Source organism: Dermacentor variabilis, chromosome 2 (assembly GCF_050947875.1).
Source record: "Dermacentor variabilis isolate Ectoservices chromosome 2, ASM5094787v1, whole genome shotgun sequence".
In the NCBI taxonomy this organism is placed as follows: Eukaryota; Metazoa; Arthropoda; class Arachnida; order Ixodida; family Ixodidae; genus Dermacentor; species Dermacentor variabilis.
In genome coordinates this window covers 153,315,732-153,337,894 of record NC_134569.1, presented here as the reverse complement: position 1 = coordinate 153,337,894, position 22,163 = coordinate 153,315,732, and the positions used below count along the sequence as shown (strand labels likewise).

Sequence of the window (22,163 nt, the reverse complement as noted above, 5' to 3'; positions counted from 1 at the left end):
CGTCTTAAGATAACGAGCGGTCTATTCACGAAAATACTACATTTTACTTGGCTCTGTAGAAGCACGAACATAAACAAACAAAAAGAGAAGGAAAAGAAGCTTACAATTTGTTTATTCCACGGACTAACTGCTGACTCCTAGTCTGTTGAAGCATGTTATGGTAGTCAACCTTTCGAGTTAGTCTAATCGACGATACATCGCGACTGTTGGCGCTCGCAGCACGCGGTTAGAATTTTTATTCTTTTTCAAGACTTCGAAGTTTTCGAATTTCGTTCAGATAGCACAAGTTACAACAGGCACAACGTCTAACACTGACTTCGTTGGGGAAGCGTTTATCACCACGCTCGTGGCAACTGATGGGGATTATTTTCAGACGCCGATACGTCAAAAAGAAAAAAAAAAGAAAAGGACCTGCACGTACATATCTACGTGCAAGCAACCTTTACAGAAAGGGCCCGTATCGGACATGACCCGAATCCGAGCCAGGTGCCGTGCGCTTTCTATTCGCATTTATTTATTTGTTACTGTCAGAAGTAATAACTGAGGAGGAGCATGGGTTCGCGGGAGAAGGGAAAAGTAGACAGAATAGTAGAAAGTAGATCCCCAGCACGCACGCACGCACAAAGAAAAACGAGAGAGAGAGAGAGAGAGAGAGAGAGAGAGAGAGAGAGAGAGAGAAATAGGGAAAAAATAAAGTATGCAGAGTGAAGAACGCAGTATAGTCGTCCGTCTTTCTCTGTAGTTTCAAAAAGCCAGGCACGCAAGAGGAGATCCGGTGTTAAGCTGCACGCTGTCTGAGACCTTCGAGGAAAGCTTCGCAAGATTTCGGGCTCACTTTGTTCTTCCCCTCTCTCAGGATGAAGGATTGAGCACTCGACGCGAGCGGCTTTTGCAATGCAGCGCACGTATATATCGAGAAAACGATTGCTGTCGAGCGCTACCTCACGAGCACATTTTCCGCCAGGTGACGAACGCAGCGTGGAATGATGGAACACGTTCAAGCGAAGCTTGTATTAGAGAGTTATATGAGCTCAGCGAGCCAACGGGCCATCGTAGACGCCACTGCGCATGTTGTCCAGCGCATGCGCAGTGGCATCTACGCTAGCCTGCTAAGCTATAACTATCACCCGTGCAGGCGTCGGCGTTGCCGTACGAAAATACACAAGCCGCGCGAAAACAAAAATTGCTTGTCGGGCTGCCGATTCGAATCACCGACCTCCAGGTTGCATGACTACCACGCTAACTGATTCAACCACTGTCGGTTCATCGTAGGCGCCCTGTAAAGCGAGGTTTTATATACGTGAAGTAGATGCAGCGCAAGGCGCGAGCCAATCACAGACGCCCCTCCCTGCGCGATCACACCCAAAACCCAAAGGGTGTGATCGCGTGTTCTCTCTTCTCGCGCTCGCCGTTTCCCGCCAGTTGAGGCCTGGCAGTCAGATGGGGAGGCCGCGTTTGGTTCGTTCTGCCGCAGAGCAGGGTGCGTTGAAGGAACGGCAAGGGGAGCGGGCCGTGCGTCGTGCGCTCGGCCTAAGAACACGCGGCGTTTGATGAACGCCGCCGCGAACTCGCTCGAGAAAGCGCTCGTCGTCGACGTGCCGACTTCGCCGTGAGGGAGCGCGAAGCCGAGGCGTTACGACAACGAAGAGCTTGCACTCCTCTTCACAGTAGTAGAAGGGCGGTCAGTTTGTTTTTATTAGAATGTGAAGATATCTACTCATCTGTCGGTTTAGGCTCCGCTGGCCTCCTTGAAGGCCTTGGATTCAGGGATAGCATAGGGAAAGTAAACATGTCCACAGTAGAGATTAGTAAAAGGCGATTGGAGGTTTTATGGCAGAAAAGTAGGGAAACCACAAACGACGGAGGCGTGCAAAAACGCAGTTCCCAATAATGGTTCAGAAAGATTGATGCTGGGAATTTTTGTCTGTTAAAAAAACAAAAACAAAAAAGGCAAGTAAGATATTAGGCAAAATAAGAAAAGGAGCTTGACGGCGCAACCCACCGCCCCGTTTCAAAGGGGACGCTCACAGAATCCCAACCATCCAGTATATTTTGACAGTAGTTTGGTGAGCATGGTTGTGACTCGGAGAAGATACGACAAACTAAGTAAATACAAGAGCTGCTTGTTGCATGCCCGTCTACTTCAGTCCGGGATATCGAATTGCACTCAGGAGCGGCCACCAGCCGATTGTATTGCTAAAGAAATTGCGAGGTGCCTTACGAGGCAACGTAGACATGCAGGCGAAACCGTCATGTGTTTATGTATAACTTACAAAGAAGCAAACTAACTAATTAGCTCGGGCCCCCGAACTTTGGGTAATGTGAAACGCTGACACGCTTGAATGTGCGTATCTGTGTTAATTTTTTTTGAGCAGCGCTTGCTTTGTGTCGATGGTAAAGTCGCGCCAGTTACGTTTCACGACAGTCTGTTAACAAATGGCTAGGCCATATACAGGTACGACGCCGACAGAGTTGTTAAGAATTTTTGGTCACACGCGGGTCTTGGGCATGGCTGTCCGTTTAATTCATATTTTTTTTTCCGTTGCCGTGTGACATGCTGACTCGTGGTATAACTGGTGTGGGCCTTCATTCCTTTCTTTTTCCTTTCATTCTCGTGCTTTCGGGGCACGCGAAATATCCCCTGGTAATCAAAATTAATCCGGAATCTCTCACTACGGCATGCCTCATAATCAAATCGTGGTTTTGGCACGTAAAACCCCCAGAATTCAATTCTTTCTTCTAAAGGTAGCCAGCTTGGTGCCCTGTGGCCATATCCTGGAGGCATATTTTTACCCGTGGAGAAATTTACTTGTGCGTGGGAAGTTCCGCGTAAGTGACAAATAGTTGTCGAATGACAAAGGTAAAAAGCATCACGCAACGGTGACCTCCTTTGTTACTCAGTGGTTTAGTGCGCAGCAATTTAAATTGTAAATTTCGGGGACCTCCTTGCACATCGGCCGACTTTCCCACTGGTAAAACCTTTCGTGCAAATGGCTTAAGGAAATAGTAGCGCTCTGTAATGTCATTTTTTCGTTTAATTCCGTGGTCCACCAGTAACAACGATGACCGTATAGACGCTACTCATACGTCGATTACTCTTTACTTTTATTATTATTATTTTTTTCTTTTCTGAACTGGCGTAGCTGGCTGAGTTGCTTGCTGCCAGCCGCTTGAAACTATACCACGGTACAGGAAACGACCCCACACGCCGATCATGCTCACGGCCGAGCCAATCGACCTGCACACCGGAAGTCCGTTGATCGGTTCCGGAACTGCGCATGCATGACAGAACTTATCGCATGGGGTATCGCGTCGTACTATACCGTGATGGCTTCGCTGCGGTTGTGGACAGGCGCTCCAGCGAGGCGTAACGCAGCTGCTTTGACGCTACACGACACAGTGCTGCGACCCTGTTGCGAACTGCGCGTAGTCGCCGAAACACGTCGAGGGTGTCCTACGCCGTTGAGCCATCGCGAAGATGCACACGTGAACATACATGCACTTATCACAACTATACGCGAAAAATAAAACCGTTGCCAAGGCTAGAATTGACGTCCGCCGATTCATACAACAGCGCATTGACCTACGGGCAAAAAAAAAAGCAGGTATATCTATACAAGAAAGTGATAGGGCGTATACCTAAAGGCGTGCCTTGACTGAGCGCTTTTGCACACTCATCACACATTCGTCCACTCGGCTTCTGAATGGAATCGAGTGTCTTCTTACGAATAATCATGTCCTCAAAAAAAAAAAAAAGAACGTTCTCGTTCGCTGCCACATGGGCTCACAAAAGTGCGATTGCGTTAACGCGTACTTCGTGCAAAAGGTTCCATACCTTAGTGATAACGTTATAAGATCGGGCTAGATAGTATTTCATCGCTGAACTTCTAGCGCGCTGCACAAAAACAGGCACAGGAGTTCTTGTCTCACGTGTTGTGTTTCTGTCAATTTTTTATTTATTGATTTTTGTGATGTTGTTTGCTAGAGGCTCAGCGGTATAGGGAAGTGATTTGTGGAGCAATTTGTCCATGACCAAGCGTAGCTTGCAGGTTGGTCTGGCATTTGGCGAACACCAACTTCAACGTTCAGACTGTATCCAGCGTTATATGTCCCTCCCTTGAATTTCGTCTCCTTCGCACATATCCTCTCCCACACACTGCCCTACTAGCTCTCTCTCTCTGTCTCTTTCTCTCTCTCTCTCTCTCTCTCTCTCTCTCTCTCTCTCTCTCTCTCTCTTTTTTTTTTTTTCAACACAGGCCACCGAACGAGTGCGCGCAGTAACCGAACGTTTTACCGCTGCACACACACTACGAAAAATTCTTGGCTCGGCCATCAAAGCGCGCCTCTGCGTTCACGCTTCACCGTCCTCGCTGCAGCTCTCCAGAACAAGGCGTTTTCGTGCTTAAGGCACCGCGTCGGTTTTCTTTCTCCAATTTTCTTTTTCTTTCGCCGGACAACTTCTTCCCATACAAAGCAGCGCTTCAGACTCCAGCGACGCAAGCAAAGCAACACAGTTACTGCAGCACGCGGGACCGGCTCTCGAAGCATTGCCTGCATTGTGACGACGCAACCGCCCTTCACCTTAGCCGAGGCCGCCGGGCGGACCCGTTTGTTTTACGTCCTTCGGGCGGGGACGAATTGCGCTTCCTCTTGCGGGCGGCTCTCTTTCCTTCTTTCTTTCTTTCCTTTTCGTCTTGCCTCTGCAGGCAGGTACTGCTCGGTCAGGCAACCAGTTCGCACTTGCAGACAACATTCCGCGCCGCAGGACCTGCCTGCTCGACGACGCCATTGACCGGACGCTCCGATCGCTAGAGCAAGCACGCACGCACGCCAGTCACTTCGAAGAGGACGGAACCGGCTGGTCTCGCGCCGTTTGCTGTTGCCTTTTTTTTTTTCAGTTGATAGGCGGTTCATTTACCCGTGTCGCTGGCTATGCGGCAGTTGTACCGCTGAGCTCGAGGACGCGAGTCCGAGTGCCAGACGCCGAGGTCGCATTTAGACGGGTCCGGAATGCAAGTTGTCTGGCGCACTTGGTATTTCGATTGGTGCGCCTTTAAGAAACGCACGTGGTCAAAATTAATTCTGAGCATCTCCGTCTGAAAGCCGGTGCGTTGCTCGGCGCTTTCAAATCTATCTGTCAATTGTTTTGTGCTGTCCGACTATGCAAACGCCCTGTCCTTGCAGCACTATTAAATTCACCAGTAGGGCAGTGCAACTAAGCCAAACGAACTGCTTGACCCACCAGAAAGATATATATATATATATATATATATATATATATATATATATATATATATATATATATATATATATATATATATATCTTTCTGGTGGGTCGAAGCAGTTGGTTTGGCCTAGTTGCACTGTCATTGTGGGGAATATATATACAGTGCAGTTCGAATTGAGGTAACTAGTATATGTAGTAAAGTATAGTTCTAACGTATAGCGGGTACAATCGATGCATTCCATGGGTGCGGTGCGAAGAGAAGGGATGTTGTGGAAGGCGAAATTATCCCGGCCACGGCGGCCGCATTTCGATGGGGGCGAAATGCGAAAACACCCGTGTACTTAGATTTAGGTGTACGTTAAAGAACCCCAGGTGGTCGAAATTTTCGGAGTCCTCCACTACGGCGTGCCTCATAATGAGAAAGTGGTTTTGGCACGTAAAACCCCATAATTTAATTTTTTAAGGTGAAATTTCCATAGTTTCATCTTGCACTCTTAGAAAAGTTTGCACCGTATGGGGCTTATCTTGTCCCGCAACAGTAATAGTTATCAGCCTCGCTTACGTTTCCTTTCTTGAAAACTGAGCGCTCGCTACTTTGCTGTCGAGAATGCTGTGTCGCACTGATAACGCACCAGCCGTCGGTCACTTGGAAGTACCGGGCTCGCAGCGTTAAAGAAAAGACAGATGACGATTATTCTTGTGGGACAAAGTAAGTCCCAAACGGCGGGAACGTTTTTTAAGAGTGTGTCTGTGCTCATACCTTAAGCTATTTACAACTCGACAGCTACGATGCACATAGACGTATTGACTAACCAAGAGAGAATTCGCAGGTGCATGTCACAACTTTCACAAGTACATGTCACATAGGTATACGATAATCGGTTTCGTAAGACAGCGGCTCGTTACCATCTTTTACGCGTTTGTACTCTATTCTATTCCCCAATCTGCTACTCTCGCTTTGCGTGTAGACTAACCAAGAGAGAATGCTCTGTTTAATAATAATGTTTTAAGTGTATGCTAATTGGGCAAGTCAGTCAGTCAGTTACTCGTCACTGTTTTTCATTCTACAGCCTTCTTCCCTATAATATACGTACTAATCTTGCGTAGCGTATAGACTAACCAACATAGAACGCGACGGTTTTCAATAAGTAAACGTCATTAGGTCTATGTTCTTATTTGACTAGTCGATGACTCGTCGCTTTCGTGTAGCTGTACTCCGAACCTACTCAAACAGCTACGTTCGCGAAGCAGTCGTCGCAATCGCTTACTCTCTCTCTCTCTTTCTCTCGCATACACGAGGATCTTTTTATAATCTTATGCGAACTCAATGACGTATGGGGCACGTCGTCTTGCAGTTTCCATTGTACAGCTCCGTTTCATTGCGTCAACGCGTTCTTATACGCTCGATCAGCGCTTGTGTTTCCCACTGCGGGTGCAACCTTCGAAAAGTAAAAGCGTCGACAACCCGTCTATGGAAGACCGATGCTCTGACTTGTCTTTTGTTCAGTCTTTTCCGTACCAGTCTTTACTTCAGCGGCGCCGGGGTTCGAGTGTTTCTCTTGTTCGCAAGTGCGAAACGCTTTCAGGCAAAGCGAGACGGCACTATTCCCGAGTCTTCACGTCTAGATATTCTCTAGGTCCGCTGTACGGTGATTAGCTTGTATTTCGAATCATTATGAGACTACAGTATGTCCACTGTATAGGGACAAATTTCTCCCGTAGGCCGATTTCTTTCCGTGCCGCCACATTTCGTAATCTTGTCCCACCGTCTAACCATCTGCAGTCCTCGACTGCATTGAGCGTCCGTTAGAAACAATTTCTCTTATTATATGTAACAGACCACCGGTCATCTGTTCTATGTATGTATGCACTTTAAGCCGGCATAATCTGTAATCTCTGGCTCACGCTGCTGCCTCACTGTACTGTGTGTATACAGTATGTGTGTACTGCTGCGCGAGTACACACACACACACACACACACACACACACACACACACACACACACACACACACACACACACACACACACACACACACACACACACACACACACACACACACACACACACACACACACACACACACACGCACACACACACACACACACACACACACACACACACGCACACACACACACACACACACACACACACACACACACACACGCACGCACACACACACACACACACGTGCGCCGGATTTGCTACTCTACACTGGGGTCACTGGGGGTGAGGAAATGAGGAACGGAAAAACGAAAAGAGGGAGAGAGCGCAGCACTGAGTGCACGCGGGAGGACTCTGCACAGGAGCCCTCTAAACGGTCACTGCAACCGGTGCACTTCAAGTACTGCGCTAGTGCACGAATCGCGCTTTGGGTCAGCGGCGGATGTGGCCGCGGTCCGAGTGTCTTTGACTCGGAGGACGGTCTCGAGTCCATTCGTAACGAGAACAGATACACGGCAGGTGCTGTACCTGCAGGGGTCACGCGTTACAGTTACAGGGCGGGCGCCGAGGCGAACGAGTTGTGTGCTACATACCGGTTATGCGAGTCCTCGGGGTGAAGCGACTGAAACGCGCTCGAAAGCCTCACTGCTTTATCAGATGCGGGCGCCTTTAGCGTCTTTTAGCATGGCCTCGGAGATGAGGTGTCCAGCGAAAAACACCGTACGCGTCGAAGATCTCGCACGCCGCGCTTATATTGTAGCAATCGCTGGTCCTGAGCATCTTGTCCTCACGGGCACGCTAAACCCGAACCGCACGTACGTGCCTCATTAAACGCCTTTATCCATGCGTCATCGCGACTGCTGTCACGCCGTTGATTGGTGAATCGTATACCATCTCCTCTTCCGCGCCTGGCATCCTCCCCTCCTCACTCCCATGGCCGTATTTGCTCTTAGCTCATCAAGTGCTTCCAATCCACGTCACCATGTCGGCGATTAGCGTCAGTTGTGTAACGCGTGCGCTTAGCATACTTGCCTGGTAAGCGCCTGTTGCCTGACGTTCGCGTCGCGCTGCGCTTGTCACACTCGTCATCAGCTGTGTGCACGTGTCACGATAGCGCCGATGACGACTGCGGCAATGAGTGACGGTTCTCCCTCGTCTCGACACCACAGCTTGAGTTCCGCTCAAGGGGCAGAAATTACTCGTACGTGCTGTCTCACACCTTGGCGCACGGAAAATTGTACTTATTTCCTATACACGGATTCTTTGGGATATTTCGCATTAGACTTTACGCCATGTATCCCTCGCCCCCCACGCCCACACATAGACAAGCGCGCACCTCTCGAAATGACGGCAGATTACATCGCCGATGCCTATATATTCGCAGAAAAGTAAAAAGTTAGTTTGCTTCTGTGATGAAACCAGACATGAATTAAACGAAACGCGCATGAATGCATTTAGGGTCATTGTGTCTGGGCTCACTCTTGATAATTTCCTGCAACCACCAAACGTGTAGAATGGCTTATATATGTACAATAAGCTCATTATTTCATCTTATTTCATATATATATATATATATATATATATATATATATATATATATATATATATATATATATATATATATATATATATATATATATATATATATATATATATATATATATATATATATATGTATATACCTTCATGTTTTGATTTGTTATTCGTGATGTACGCTTACGTGACTGCTCACGTGAATTCATGGTAAACCACTGAGAAGGCCACCCACCTTTCGGCTCAAGAAGCCTGGTCTAGCAATAAAGTTTATTTCTCTCTATATATAATAATGCGCACGCGAGCATCAAAAGGTTGTAGAAGTCTTGTTGATCTTCAGCTGACTTGTTTCAGCTTATGTTATAAAAGAGCTCCCGAAAATCAGATGAGGAAGTGTATCGCTTCTGCGCAACTTCCAAGACAAATTGTCAATTAACACTGCGCCTAGATATTTAAAACCATATACTTCACGCAAAGATAATGGGCCTATATATGACGTACATTCCAGTGAAAGGTGTCTTTTTCCTTGTAATTGGTATACAACTGCGACATTTTGTTTCTAATGCCGGGAACTTATCGTTCACACCATTTCAGCACATCGCTCGTATTCTCACGGGAACGTTTTCGTCGTCGGTGCAAACAACTTACCTAAAAAAAGAAGATTGCAATCAGCAAACAATTCTTCAATGAGGGATTCACAAAACTAACGATGTCACCAATAGGTAAAGGAAGATTGAGAGGCGGGGAGAGTGAAAAAAATGGAAAGGGAGAGAGGGCTGACGAGATGCACGTCCTGTTTGCATACCGTACGCTGGGGGGGGGGGGGGGAGAGGGAATGAACAGCGAATAGACAGAAAGGGCACTATTGCAGCGCGCGCACACACGCACAAAGCAAAGCCAAATTGCCCCTTGGGACTCCTGACGTCACTGGAAGGCGCAGACGGTGTACCCAATGGCACGTATCGGTTGCTGGTCGCACCGACACCATAACTTCCTGATCCGACCGAGGCAGTTGATGGTGTTGGATGCAGTTTTACCTGAGCTATACCGCTGCAATATATGGAACCGATCATCACTCGGACCCTAATGATTCTATAGGCGTGAAAGAGGATTTAATTGTACAGCAGGAGCGCTAGTCCTAGCCAAACAGCAGGTATGCTAAACGATGCTGGATGGTACGTATTTCTAAACTCGCGAAATAGGTTTATTTTTAAAAGATGCTATTGGGCAGCACCATATTAGATGGCGCCAGGGCGCTGATATCGTTCTGTTCATCTAACACCTTTTAACTTCCTCTTCTTCAATTATAATGTTACCTTAGCAATATTTTTATGGCGCAGTTACGGTGAAGGCAAAAAAAAAAATACGACAGAAAAGAAGAAGAGTACCCAGAAGCAAAATAAAGAATTAGCACCAAAGTGACTACGATATAGCGACCAGCATAGTGCGCGACCTTCAAATCACTGCTTAAGCTGTTCAACCGAAGCCTGTAGTTGTAGAGCGTCCGCCTCGCCTGCAGTATGTCGCGAGTTCAATTCCCACCGCCGCCGGGCACCCACTGGTTCAAGCGCACTTGGCGTTCGGCTTTCTTCAGGCGTGGTTATACGCTTGGAAAAAGGAGCCCTGCGCCCTTAATTCCCGTCGCAACCTTCGCGAGCACGCGCGAAAGAAGGAGTCTGGCGGTCACATGCCGCCATTTTCGCAATAGGTGTGAGTGTCCTTCCAAGCGTCTGGAATTCCTGTAGCTGCCGAGCACCAGGCCGGGAGCCTGCCTGTTTTACCGGTACGTACGCCCGGCGGCAGCACACGACTGCCTTCCGCAGCAGCGGCGGATGCTCGACTATTTCACCAAATCTGTGGCGGGAGAAGGGGCACCCATAAGAGAGTTTCGCAGATCTCTACAGGGGCGCCCCTGTCGAGCTGAAAGACCATGTAAACAATCGAGCGCCAGGTCGTGATAACACAACGTGTGCCGGCGCGCAGTCCAGGCCAATCGCTGGTTCTCGCGTGCTACATTCCGAGATGGTCGTACCGACTATACCCCTGTGGTGCGTGGTATCTTATTTTAAACACGCCTGCCCCGTGATAGCCCCCCGGTAGCCCCTGGCGCTATCGAATTGGTGACAACGTTCCCAAAGTTTTCGATACAGCAGACACGTCTCGCGCGAGAGCAATGGCATGGAGACAGCGATAATTGTGTGCATCTACGCGATATTCGGCAAGAAAATAAAACCAGCAAAACATCACGCACGTGTGGCAATATTCCGAAGTTAAGCTGGCCGATCTCGTCCACTCTAAAAGCTTTTTAACACCCCTTCGTGGCCTAACCTTGGCCCAAATAATGTGATGATTCTGAATTGAATTCTGGGTGTTTACGTGCCGAAGCCACGATTTCATTAAGGGGCACGCCGTAGGGGGGGTACTCCTGATTAATTTTGACCATCACACTTTAAAAGAAGTTTACACCCTTTGGGTTGTATTTTGTCCCGAAACAGTAATCGTCATCTGCCTTGCCCGCATTCCCTTTCTTTAACGCTGCGAGCCCACGGTACTTCTTACACTCTTAAGCAAAATTACACCCGTTTGCCACACAACGATAATCGTCATCTGCCTTGCCCGCATTTCCTTTCTTTAACGCGGCGAGCCCACGGTACTTCTTACACTCTAAAAAAGGCTTGCACCCTTTAGCGTGTATATCTGCCACACAACGATAATCGTCATCTCCCTTGACGCGTTTCCTTTCTTTAACGCTGCGAGCCCGGTATACTTTCCAGTAACGAAGGGCATGCGCGTTATCAGCATGACATAGCATTTCTGACAGGAAAGTAGCGGGCGCGGCGTTTTCAAGAAAGGAAACGCAAGCAAGGCAGATGACGATTATCGTTGTGTGGCAGATATACATTCCAAAGGGTATATCTTTGTCTAAGAGTACGATTATTGCGCTCTTAAAACGGTTGCACCCATTGGGGTGTATATTTGTCCCACAACAATAATCGTCATCTGCCTTGCTTGCGTTTCCTTTCTTGAAAACGCCGCGCCCGCTACTTTCCTGTCGGGAATGCTAATTCATGCTGATAACGCACATACCGTTCGTTACTGGGAAGTACCGGGCTCGCAGCGTTATAGAAAGGAAATGTGGACAAGGCAGACGACGGTCATCGTTGTGTGGCAAAAGGGTGTAATTTTGCGTAAGAGTGTAACATCACGCTGATAGAAACGAGTGGAAAAGCAACGTTAAAGGAAGAAAATGGATGCATAAGTAGATGGCGATTGTTTGTTGAGGGACAAAATAAGCCTCGAATAACGTCTCTCTCTCTCTCTCTCTCTCTCTCTCTCTCTCTCTCTCTCTCTCTCTCTCTCTCTCTTCTTTTTTCTTTTTTTTTTCTTTTTTGGGAAGTGCAGTAGTGATTACGACGACGATGAGGAAACGGCGACGGTTTGCACGGAGTGCGCATTGCTGCACCGTTAATTGACAGCGCGCGTCCCGTCGCTCTCTCAGTGACGTCACCGGTCGCAATAGAGTCGCAGAGAGAGAGACCACCGTGGAGGAGGGGGCGTCCTGAAGTGAGTCATGCCGAAAGTAAGTCGCTCTTCCGCGGACAACGTTGCTCACATTGCCGCTCCCGGACTCGCTCTGTTGACTGCGGCATTCTTCTATCGCGTGCTCTCTCTCTCCTGATACGCACGCCCGCTACGCACCGCAACGGTTCCGGCGAACGGAGAATGCTACGCTGCTGGCTTCCGCGCTACAAAGACCGAGACTCGGCTCGCGTATAAGGCCGATCGCGCACACCAAGGCCAGGGCGTGCTTGGCTGGCGTCGTGCGTGCTGCCGACGCTTTGGTCGTGCATTATGCGAAGCCTCCCGAATGAAAGATGCAAGGAGCGCGGTCGGTTGCGGAGGCTCAAGAACAAGCACACAGGTAGGGCGGCGGCGTGTCCTGGGAAGAAGTGGAAACTTTCCACGTTCCCCCTCCTTTGGGCTTGACGCCGCCGCGATTCCCCGTAAGAACGACGGATGCATTGACTACTGCAGGGCAAAGGATACAGTGAATATAGCAGTGAATACAACGACGAGTGAAACACCCAATAAGGATTGCAAATTACCTGAGAGAGAGAGAGAGAGAGAGAGAGAGAGACTATCTATCTATCTATCTATCTATCTATCTATCTATCTATCTATCTATCTATCTATCTATCTTGATGCTGTTGCTGCTGCCGCCGCTGCCGCCGCTGCTATACCCTAGAAGATTGAGTTTCAGTTCCGTTGGCACCCACGCCTTTACACTATAACAAGACAATAAATATACTTGAGTGTATAGTTTTTACTCTCTGACCATTATAATAGCACCATTAAAGTGGAAACTAAAGTATCGTATCGAGCTTTCGTGCCACCATTGAGGATAGCTGTGATTACCTCCGTCCCCGCCGCTATCCACATCTTGCAGCGCACCCAGAACGCCGCGGCCTGCGCACTTCTGACAAAGACTGAACATCAATCACACTGCCGCCTCTACAAGCCGCTGAGGTGTACATAGCGCTATACTGAGAGACGGAAATAAAAAAAAATAATGCACTCGCCTTCTGCGTGTTGCAGCTGCCACAGGTGTGCGATATGTGCGTATAATAATATGGCTGTCGGGGATAACGCCGACATTTGCGGCGCGCCCGCAGTAAAGTCTATACGTGAAAGTCGAGCCAACTGCTGGATCGAGGCGAGGGAGCGCGCGCTCGCACACGTTTTAACCGCCTCCCGTGCCTCCAAGTCGTGACTCAACGCATCATAAGAATGCGCGAAGAGGTTGTTCGGTCGACAGAACGAACAACACACTCCGAGGTCATCGACTGTGCGCCGTTATGCTTTGCACGCCCGCCAACGTGTGTGACAGCACTGTGTGCTGTCGTTGCTCTTATCGCTTTGTTTGGTTTGGTTTTGTCGGTGGGTCATTATGGCGAGAAACAATCGATCTTTTCAACTCTACGGTAGCATAGCGCTTTTCAGTGCGTTAACCTAAGCGCTAAACTGGCAGCCCTTTTTCGTGAATTGCTGTCCTCAGACAGAGGTCAAAGCGGCTGCGGTTCGTTCAATTCCCTGTCCTCTGAGTCATAATAGATCAACGGGTACCTTATGCAATAGCGAAGAGGGAAACGGGGAAAATGGCCGCTCGATTCTTGGCTTCTTGGGTGCCGCTGTTACGCTTTGAGGGTTTCCGTCTCCATAGCCAGTGCTCATCTCTGCGTTTGAACGCTTTGCGCTGCGGATCAATCTTGTTGAACCAGCCGAATGATATCCTGACACTTTTGGGGCCAAGTTTATGAAGCCCTTTAGAATATCGTTTCCCTGGCTGATCAATTTACTATTAACCAAAGCTGCATCTTTCCACAAAGGCAATCCAACGCTTATTCATTATCATCACGAGCGTCATATCCACTGAGGCACGAAAACAAGTTCCAGAGGTCTCCACATGGTACTCTAGTACAGCGTCAGCCGAGCCCATCGTATACGCGTGGCAATCAACTTTAAGCTTTACGAATTTTCAAGAATCACCTGTGGCAGATAGCATAATTCTTGTTTTTGAGCTGGAATAATCGAAGGGGCTGGCTTTACTAGCAGAGAGACAGAAAAAATCACTAAATAACTTCCTTATTGATTACCTTACGGCACGTATTGCAATTTACGGATTGTAGCCGGTGAGTGTGCAAGACGTATCCACTTGAAATTGATATCCGGGATGAAACCAGTTTCCAGAGAGAGAAAATAAACAATAAACTTTATACAAAAGAGCACGCGTGCGTGTGTAGCTATAGCTCCTCCGCTTTGCAGTGTGCGGTCCACTCGATCAGTCCAGGAGACCAGCGGCTTCAGCTGCTCTTCTCGCTCGGTTGACCAGATATCATTTCCTAAAGTGTGGGACGAAACACATTGGCGTTCGAGCTACTTTTGGGCTTAAATGCGTAAAAGAGTGTTGTGGTGAACAAGTATAAGTGGAGCAACAGTGCATTTCTATTGTGAGTCTGGTGGCGCACGTATCCAAGCTGGTGTCATCCAGGAAATTCATTCAAACTGGATGCGCCTTGAAAACTTACCGGCGTTGAATTCGTAAACTGCAACGTGTGCCGTGAAGTAATGAAGAAAGCAATTATTGAATTTTTTTTAATTATTTGAATGTGTGTTTTGGTTTCTCCTGCAAGTAATATCCGCCTCTCTGAATAATCTAGCTCAAGGACTAGAACTGTATTAACTGCAACAAGTGATCGTTAAAAATTCCGTAAAACTTGAAAATGGTTACCCCGTATATACCCACCAATTTTTGAAATCTCATCACTAATTATCTTCCAAATTTCAATGAATTACCTACGCTTCCCTTGGCACTCAATCTGTCACTCCAAAAGACTACCGGTAACTTCTTATCATTAGATGGCTCACCTAGCTCCGTTTCTTCATCTTAATCACAGTTGGAATATCATCGTTGCATCTTCAAACATCACATCTATAACTTTGTTTTTCGTCGCTCGTCGTGCGATCTTTAGTTTCGTTTAAGGATACGAAATTTGTGTTTGAAACTGCGCCTCCGGCAATCTTCAGAAAGCTGCGTCTCGATGTGTGTGTGTGTGTGTGTGTGTGTGTGTGTGTGTGTGTGTGTGTGTGTGTGTGTGTGTGTGTGTGTGTGTGTGTGTGTGTGTGTGTGTGTGTGTGTGTGTGTGTGTGTGTGTGTGTGTGTTGTTGTGGTCGGACTGATGGTACGACCTGTTGGGAACTCGGCGCTGACGCCCGTGGTTGCACCTGGGTCGCAAGCCCCAAGGGTAGCGTTGGCCTGGCGGCCTGGGGTACAACTGGAAGCATCCGAAGGTCCCGGCAAAGCATGAGTCGACTGGTAACAACAAAACAACTTGTTTATTCTAACATCGCAAAGAGTTGGCGGTCAGGTTGACCGAAGTAGAGAGACGGGAGTGCACTTTACTCAACAGAAGAAATCGGAGCCCTCTTTTGGCGTCCGGGGGCAGCTGCTTTTATACTCTCGCAGTTGAGGGCAAGAAGGAACCCCTCAATAGACGAGCACGTGATTGTACAATGGGATAAGGTGACGCATACTGTCGTATCGCCGCCGGTCGGGCACAAAGGGGAGAAGAAGGTGACTCACACTGTCGTATCGCCGCCGGTCGGGCACAATGGGGAGGAGAAGGTGACTCCTACTGTCGTATCGCCGCCGGTCGGGCACAATGGGGAGGAGAAGGTGACTCCTACTGTCGTATCGCCGCCGGTCGGGCACAATGGGGAGGAGAAGGTGACTCCTACTGTCGTGTCGCCGCCGGTCGGGCACCATATGCACATACACTCACACACGCACATGAAGACACGTGGCATCGGAACATGCCTGGACGCGCTTGGCGGGGAGGCGTAGCGGCGACGCCGAACGGGCCAAAATGTCTGCCGCTTTGTTGCAGTCGCGCCGGCTAAACCGCGCGTCGTAGGCGAAACGTAACAGTGTGTGTGTGTGTGTGTGTGTGTGTGTGTGTGTGTGTGTGTGTGTGTGTGTGTGTGTGTGTGTGTGTGTGTGTGTGTGTGTGTGTGTGTGTGTGTGTGTGTGTGAGCATTAACAGGAAATGCATTAACAAAAAAATTAAAACGAAAGAAAAGAGCGTCCACCTTGTTGATATCAGGATCCCTTAAAGCCACTGTGTTGAAAGCACTTCAGACGCTCAGCCACTAGCACTCCATCAGCTACGCGCTGAACCAACTCTCAGGAACATAGTTAGGATGACGCCTCTAAGTAAATTACCCAATAATTGCGGCTAATATTAAACTCTTCGCAATATGCGATGGCCTGTGCTTGACTCTCAAATTAGGGCTCAGCGTAGAAAGAAGGGACTCGCTTGTTGATTGCCCCTCTTTCACCTGCTCATATGTCGCGCTCACTCGGCCACCGTCCACGCAATTAAAGCGGATGATGATATGAAAATGCTATTTAAATTTGGGGAAAGGTATATAGGGGAGGAATACTTAGTTCAGGGCCTCTATATAGGGGCACTGAACTAAGCCCCTTCGGCGGTGGCCTTGGGCCGGTGGATGATCGCTCGCCGCACGTCAGGAGTCCCACCGCGCCGAGAAGGGAACACTGGAGTGGAACACTCCACCGTGCCGTAAAACGTCGTCGGCGACGGAAGACCAAAGGTTTCAGCATGCTCGATAAGTTTATAACGTACACCCGAAGTCAGAGTGAAAAGTTAATGCAGCGCTAAGCGATTCGCAAATGGAGAGAAAGGGTGTTTAAGCGCCCGGTGAGCGAAAGTTGATGGATGGCCGCTTATACCAGGCTCTCGGGGCGACGCGCTTACGGGCAACCGACAGAAGCATCCCCAAACAACAGAACAAGCGACGTACGGCCCCTGAGCCCTACGACAGGAGAAAGAAAGGAAGAATACAAACAACAATAACAACAACAGCAGCGGCCAAATTCTGGGAAAGTGAAGAGAATAAAGAAAAAAGCGAGAAAGCAAGATAAATAGGCGCGGACTACAAGTCACCCAGCGGAGGAGCGGATGAGGCAGCGCGAGCGAAGCGACCTGTCGAATCGGAAGACAGAGGAGGCCTGATCCCCCGAGAGACGCGGGAGCCGAGAGACCGTTAATGAGAGAGCCCGCGGATTATTCCTTTACGTCAAAGGATCAGCGCCGCGGAGACGGGAAGACAATGAGGCTGCCGGGACGCCGTCGCCCGTAGCTGCCGTCTCTTCGCGCACCGTGGCGACGGCGGTCCCTGCCAAAAAAGCGACGTCCCGAAGCGCCCACCGCTGCGTTCGTTGCTGGCGGCCCCGCTGCATACGACGCACGCGCGCCTTGAAGGCCTCCCTCGACCTGCCCTCCCGCGCGTCCTCCCGTTCGCCATTGACGACGACACCTCGGCTCCCAAGAGCGCACCTTCAGTGAAGACTCGCGAACCGCAGTCGCGTGCGCCGGGGCGAGCCTCCCAGTTCAGCGCCTCTCGAGCAGGCCTGGCCCAGATGTGACACTCCGTGCCGCGTTCGCAGTTCTTCTTGCACCTTCCACGTGTCCACCTTCGCTGTGATCGTGTGGTTTTGCCCCTGGCAAGGTGTGCGCGGCTGCTTCCGTCGAGGGCGAGAGTGGATTGGGAGCCGGAATGAAGTCGTTCCTCAAGACGAGAATCCCGGAGGACATCCCGGAAGAGTCAGTACTTAGAATGCACGACGTAGCACGCTTTGTATGGCGAGCATGTGCTTCAGTATAGAATTGAGCGGGCCGAAGGCGGAGGCGATGTCGTGTCGGTTCAGCGCGCGCATGGCGGCCGCAGGCGTTAGAGGTGTAGCGCATAGAAAGAAGGCTGCAATGTTCATGGTAATTGTCTTGATCGACGTGCTGGTTCGCTCTCATTTTAGTGACGTCAACTCGGTATGCCATTGCGCTATGCGAAGTGCTTTGGTCTAGAATGGCACGTTCACTCCTTGCACTGGCTGTCGAGTCCGAAGCCCAACTCGACAAACAGGCGATTTAGCGCTGTAATTTCGGGAGCATCACTGACCACGCTTCTCTTGGCCAATGTACAGAGATTTGCTGTCAGTGGGACTCTACCACTCATCAGCCATATTTAGGACATCATGCAGCATCCTTCTATCTTTCGTGACCGTACTGTTTTCTGCACAGATCTCTTGTTATTCATTGGTGTCTTTCATGTTAATTGACTTACCTTTCACCGCTGGTCCAGTGTAATCCTGCGCTACAAACATGCTCCAGGTCTAGGATCCCTTTAGGTACGCAGTTCTTCGTAAGAAGTGATTGACTGATTGATTGAAAACTTTATTGTTCCACCGAGCTGGGCTGCCCGCCTCTTAACCTACACGTAGGTAGGGGCGGAGGACGAAGCAGTCCCCGCGCGTTGAGGACGGTGAGTCTTCACGGCCTCAACGGCCAGGCGGATTGCTCGACGCTGGTCGTCTTCAGACTCGCTCTGGATGATCACTTGTGACGTCAGTGGAGGTAAAGCAATGTTTTGGCATCGTCAACTGTGAAAGATGATCTGGTGAAGGACGTCCTTTATAGGCACTGCCACTGCGACGTAGAACACTCCAAGCAACTCAGGTTCATAATTCTCGCTCACGTGTCATCTGCCGTTTCCCAATATTTGATCTCACTCGTTCTGGCTTCATCATTGGATCGGTGTGCTCATATAACAGGTGTGAGGCCTTCGGTAAACTGAAAAAGGTCGAAATACTTGGAAGAAGCACATACTGCCAATAACGTTTTCCGTTTGCACCATTTCTTTTTCACGCAATTCTTTTTCACTTTACGATGCACTGGAATTTAGCGATACCTGCAGTGAATAGTCGTCGTTTCTGCTTGGCTCATTTGATGTTGTTGCGGTACAGTGTTTTCAACGTTGAGGCTTATATCTTTGCCTCTACAAATTACGGCGCAGTAATGTCTGAACACGCACCCTGTAAACCAGATGAATTCTCATTATTGCATAGCAAAATAATTGATTAAAAGTATTAACGTTGCCTTAACATAGCATTTGAGAATATTTCCAAGTACCAAAAGCCTTCTCTTCCACGGCGCATATTCACACACACACACATACATACATATATATATATTTACCGTTTGCAGTTTCCCCCAGCAGCTCGAGGCGCCATGTACTTTGTATATTTTGCGCACCTCTTGTGTACCTGCCCTCAGTCAAAGATACTCGAATCCTGGCTACTCCCGTCACTGGCGCAAAAAGATGAGCACATAATTCTGAGTTACAAACTATAGCTAGAACAACTATTCTACGTGAGCAAACTACTAGGTGTGGAGGTTTTCAGATACCACGACGTTGATTTCATTCTCTCAACCAGCATGTTCCTCCTTCTCTTGAAGGAGCATACCGAAACGACTTTTCGGCTGTTAATTGTTTTACGTTGAGTGAAAGCACCGAAACCTCTAAACCGTAGAAAAAGTAGTCACGTGCCTCAGAGCACCGTCGACAATTTAACATAACAAGTATTCTACAGCCAATTTAGGTTTGGCTTCCAGGAAGACATTGTGTGGGGACGTCAAGACACAGTACGTGGGAGCAGCACATTGCGACCTTTTGACACTATAGCTCCGGCTCGCGCGACCGTCAGCTATGCTGACATACATCGGTCCTCACAACGAGTAGCTAGCAGTAAACGAGGTGACCCCGTGACCACATACTGTGACGTGACGCCACGACACAGTACCCTCATGGGGAACGAAACCGAACCTGGCTGTAGAAAAGCTATTATATTGCATTATTCACAGCGCTCTGAAGCTTGGCACTATTTTTTCTAGGGTTTAGAGTTTTCTAGGACGTAGAGGTCTAGCTAGTCGAAAAATACGAGCTGTGACGTTCCATACATGAAATCGTGCACCACGAAATGCCAACTGCGTGGTACAAGACGCCGACAAAAGGCTCGTCAGCACAAAAATAATATCGTCCAACAAAGTGCCCCTTATGCAAGAAGGCCCGTTACGGCACGTTACGGAGTATTGTTAGATCAGTGGACAGACACCTCCATTCGGTGACATATCCCAGCGCGTCATTCTTGTGTGCTTTCATAATTGCAGGTTAAAGCACGCGTAACACGGAGGACGCGCTAGTAAACATCTTTCTTTATTTAGCCTGCCTGCGCGCAGAGTGAATCCTAAGGTGAACCTTCTTGTTATGCGACGACATTCAACGCAATCGTGCTATAGTTTGCAGACAGCCTCGCAAAAGAAAAACAAAAAAAGCTTTGTATGCGTTTTTGCAGGTGTGTTCCAGTTTCTCCTTGGCTGTATCTAGCCCAGTAATCGTGCCAGTAGCTCGTCAGCGTACACGTACGCGTCCTTGGTTAGCATTCAACGAGTGCCGAGAAAAACCAGCATTGGCATCAGCCCCGAGCGACGGCTGCATACACGCTGCGAAACGGTTCGAAACGCATTGTGCCTGCCACGTACTGCTCGTGCCACAGGCAGCGACAATCTAGCATTGTTCGTACAACGTGAAAGAAACCCACCATGCATCCCCCCCCACCCCCGCCACTCCGTCCATTCACATATGCGTATATAACGCAGTCGCCTGTGCCCTGACTGACAGGAACGATGTCGCAATGCTTGTAGTGCTTTTAGGGTTTCTTTCACTGCGTCCACAGTTGCGCCATACGCGCAGCATACATACAAAGTATACATGGTCAGGTTTCACATATGACATCTGACGAAATCTGCAGAGAGAGAGAGAGCGAGAGATTCTGATGGTAACAAGGGTGGAGAAGTCGGCCGTGTCTCAGCCTGCTACTCTCCACGCTTGGTTAAGAGGAGGGAGAGAAAAAAGTGTCAATTAAGGGAATGACGACAGATTATGCTGATATATTATAGCAATGAGCGTCAGCAACGGGTCCAGTGTATACAGTATATACACTGTATAGATGCATATACAGTCAACACACCTGCACGTCAAGCGCGCACGGACAGTCTCCTCACGCTCTCAAGTTAATCCGAATAAGCGACGGTGTTATACTAAGATTGGTGTCTATACACAGTGTTCGGTGCTCGGCATGTGCATTAGTTATATATATGATTTAATGCGCCTGCATGACGCACGCACACCCACACTGTACCCTGTGCGTCTGACATTTTAGGTCTGTCTGCTGGCCCCGCACGCCCGCGTTTTGAAAGTTTCTCGACGGCTCTGCAGCAGCTGTGAGCGCTGTTCTCCACGTACAAAAAATAGAAGACGTATCGCGGCTTCGGTCTGTGTGTGACGTTGCTGTAAGGAAGCTTCACTTGGGGAATAAGCTCCGGCCTTCTTTCTGCAAGCATTGCGAGCGTAGGAGAATAAAGCCCTCGTTAGATTGCTTCCGAAGATATTTTGACAAACCTGTTTGCATGTTAATGAAAAATTATACTTTCTAATGCAGCGTACTCGGGAGGATATGCAATGTTCTTTGTAATCTGGCTTTTTCGTTGTTGTTTTTCTTGTAATGCTGCATATCAAAGCGGCCGGACACTCGCTCGCCATATTATGCTTCCACAAAATGTTGATATAATACCGTGCATATACGTGGGCCCGAAGGCAGTGCCCGCGTATAGTACCCCCAACCATATATTAATATACCTAAATTAACAAAAGAATATGACCTAAGTCTTCGAGCTGTTGAACGGTGACTTAGCGGTGCAGTCGAGCCCGGGTATAATTAAACCCGAGAGGGTAACAGACTAGCTCAGTATATCGATAACACGCAAAACCATCGTGATATGAAAGGGATATGTATATAACTGAAACCTTGCTCCGACTCAGATATAGTTCGCTATGGTTGCACAACAAACCGCAACTCCGTGTCTGCGGATCACGAGGACAGAGAAATGTTTTCAGCGGCAGAACTGTGCGGAGGTTGCGCACGCGTCTTGCGTTGCGCGAACTTGCGTGACCGAAACACTGACGCGCACCGCAGCCCAGCCAGT

General features: G+C 48.8%; 1 protein-coding gene across 12 annotated transcripts in view; it reads left to right on the top strand.

Annotated features, from left to right (window-relative positions):
* fray (oxidative stress responsive kinase frayed) overlaps positions 1–22,163 on the top strand; it is a 247,480-nt gene that overhangs the window by 182,403 nt on the left and 42,914 nt on the right. Inside the window, exon 1 of one of the 12 annotated variants that reach the window (XM_075682296.1) lies at positions 17,267–17,888. The exons of the other annotated variants lie outside the window; for them this stretch is intronic. Coding sequence (XP_075538411.1) covers positions 17,842–17,888 — 47 coding nt within the window. The 5' untranslated portion in view covers positions 17,267–17,841. Of the gene's footprint in view, positions 1–17,266; positions 17,889–22,163 lie in introns of those variants that run through there. 12 annotated transcript variants of the gene reach the window in all.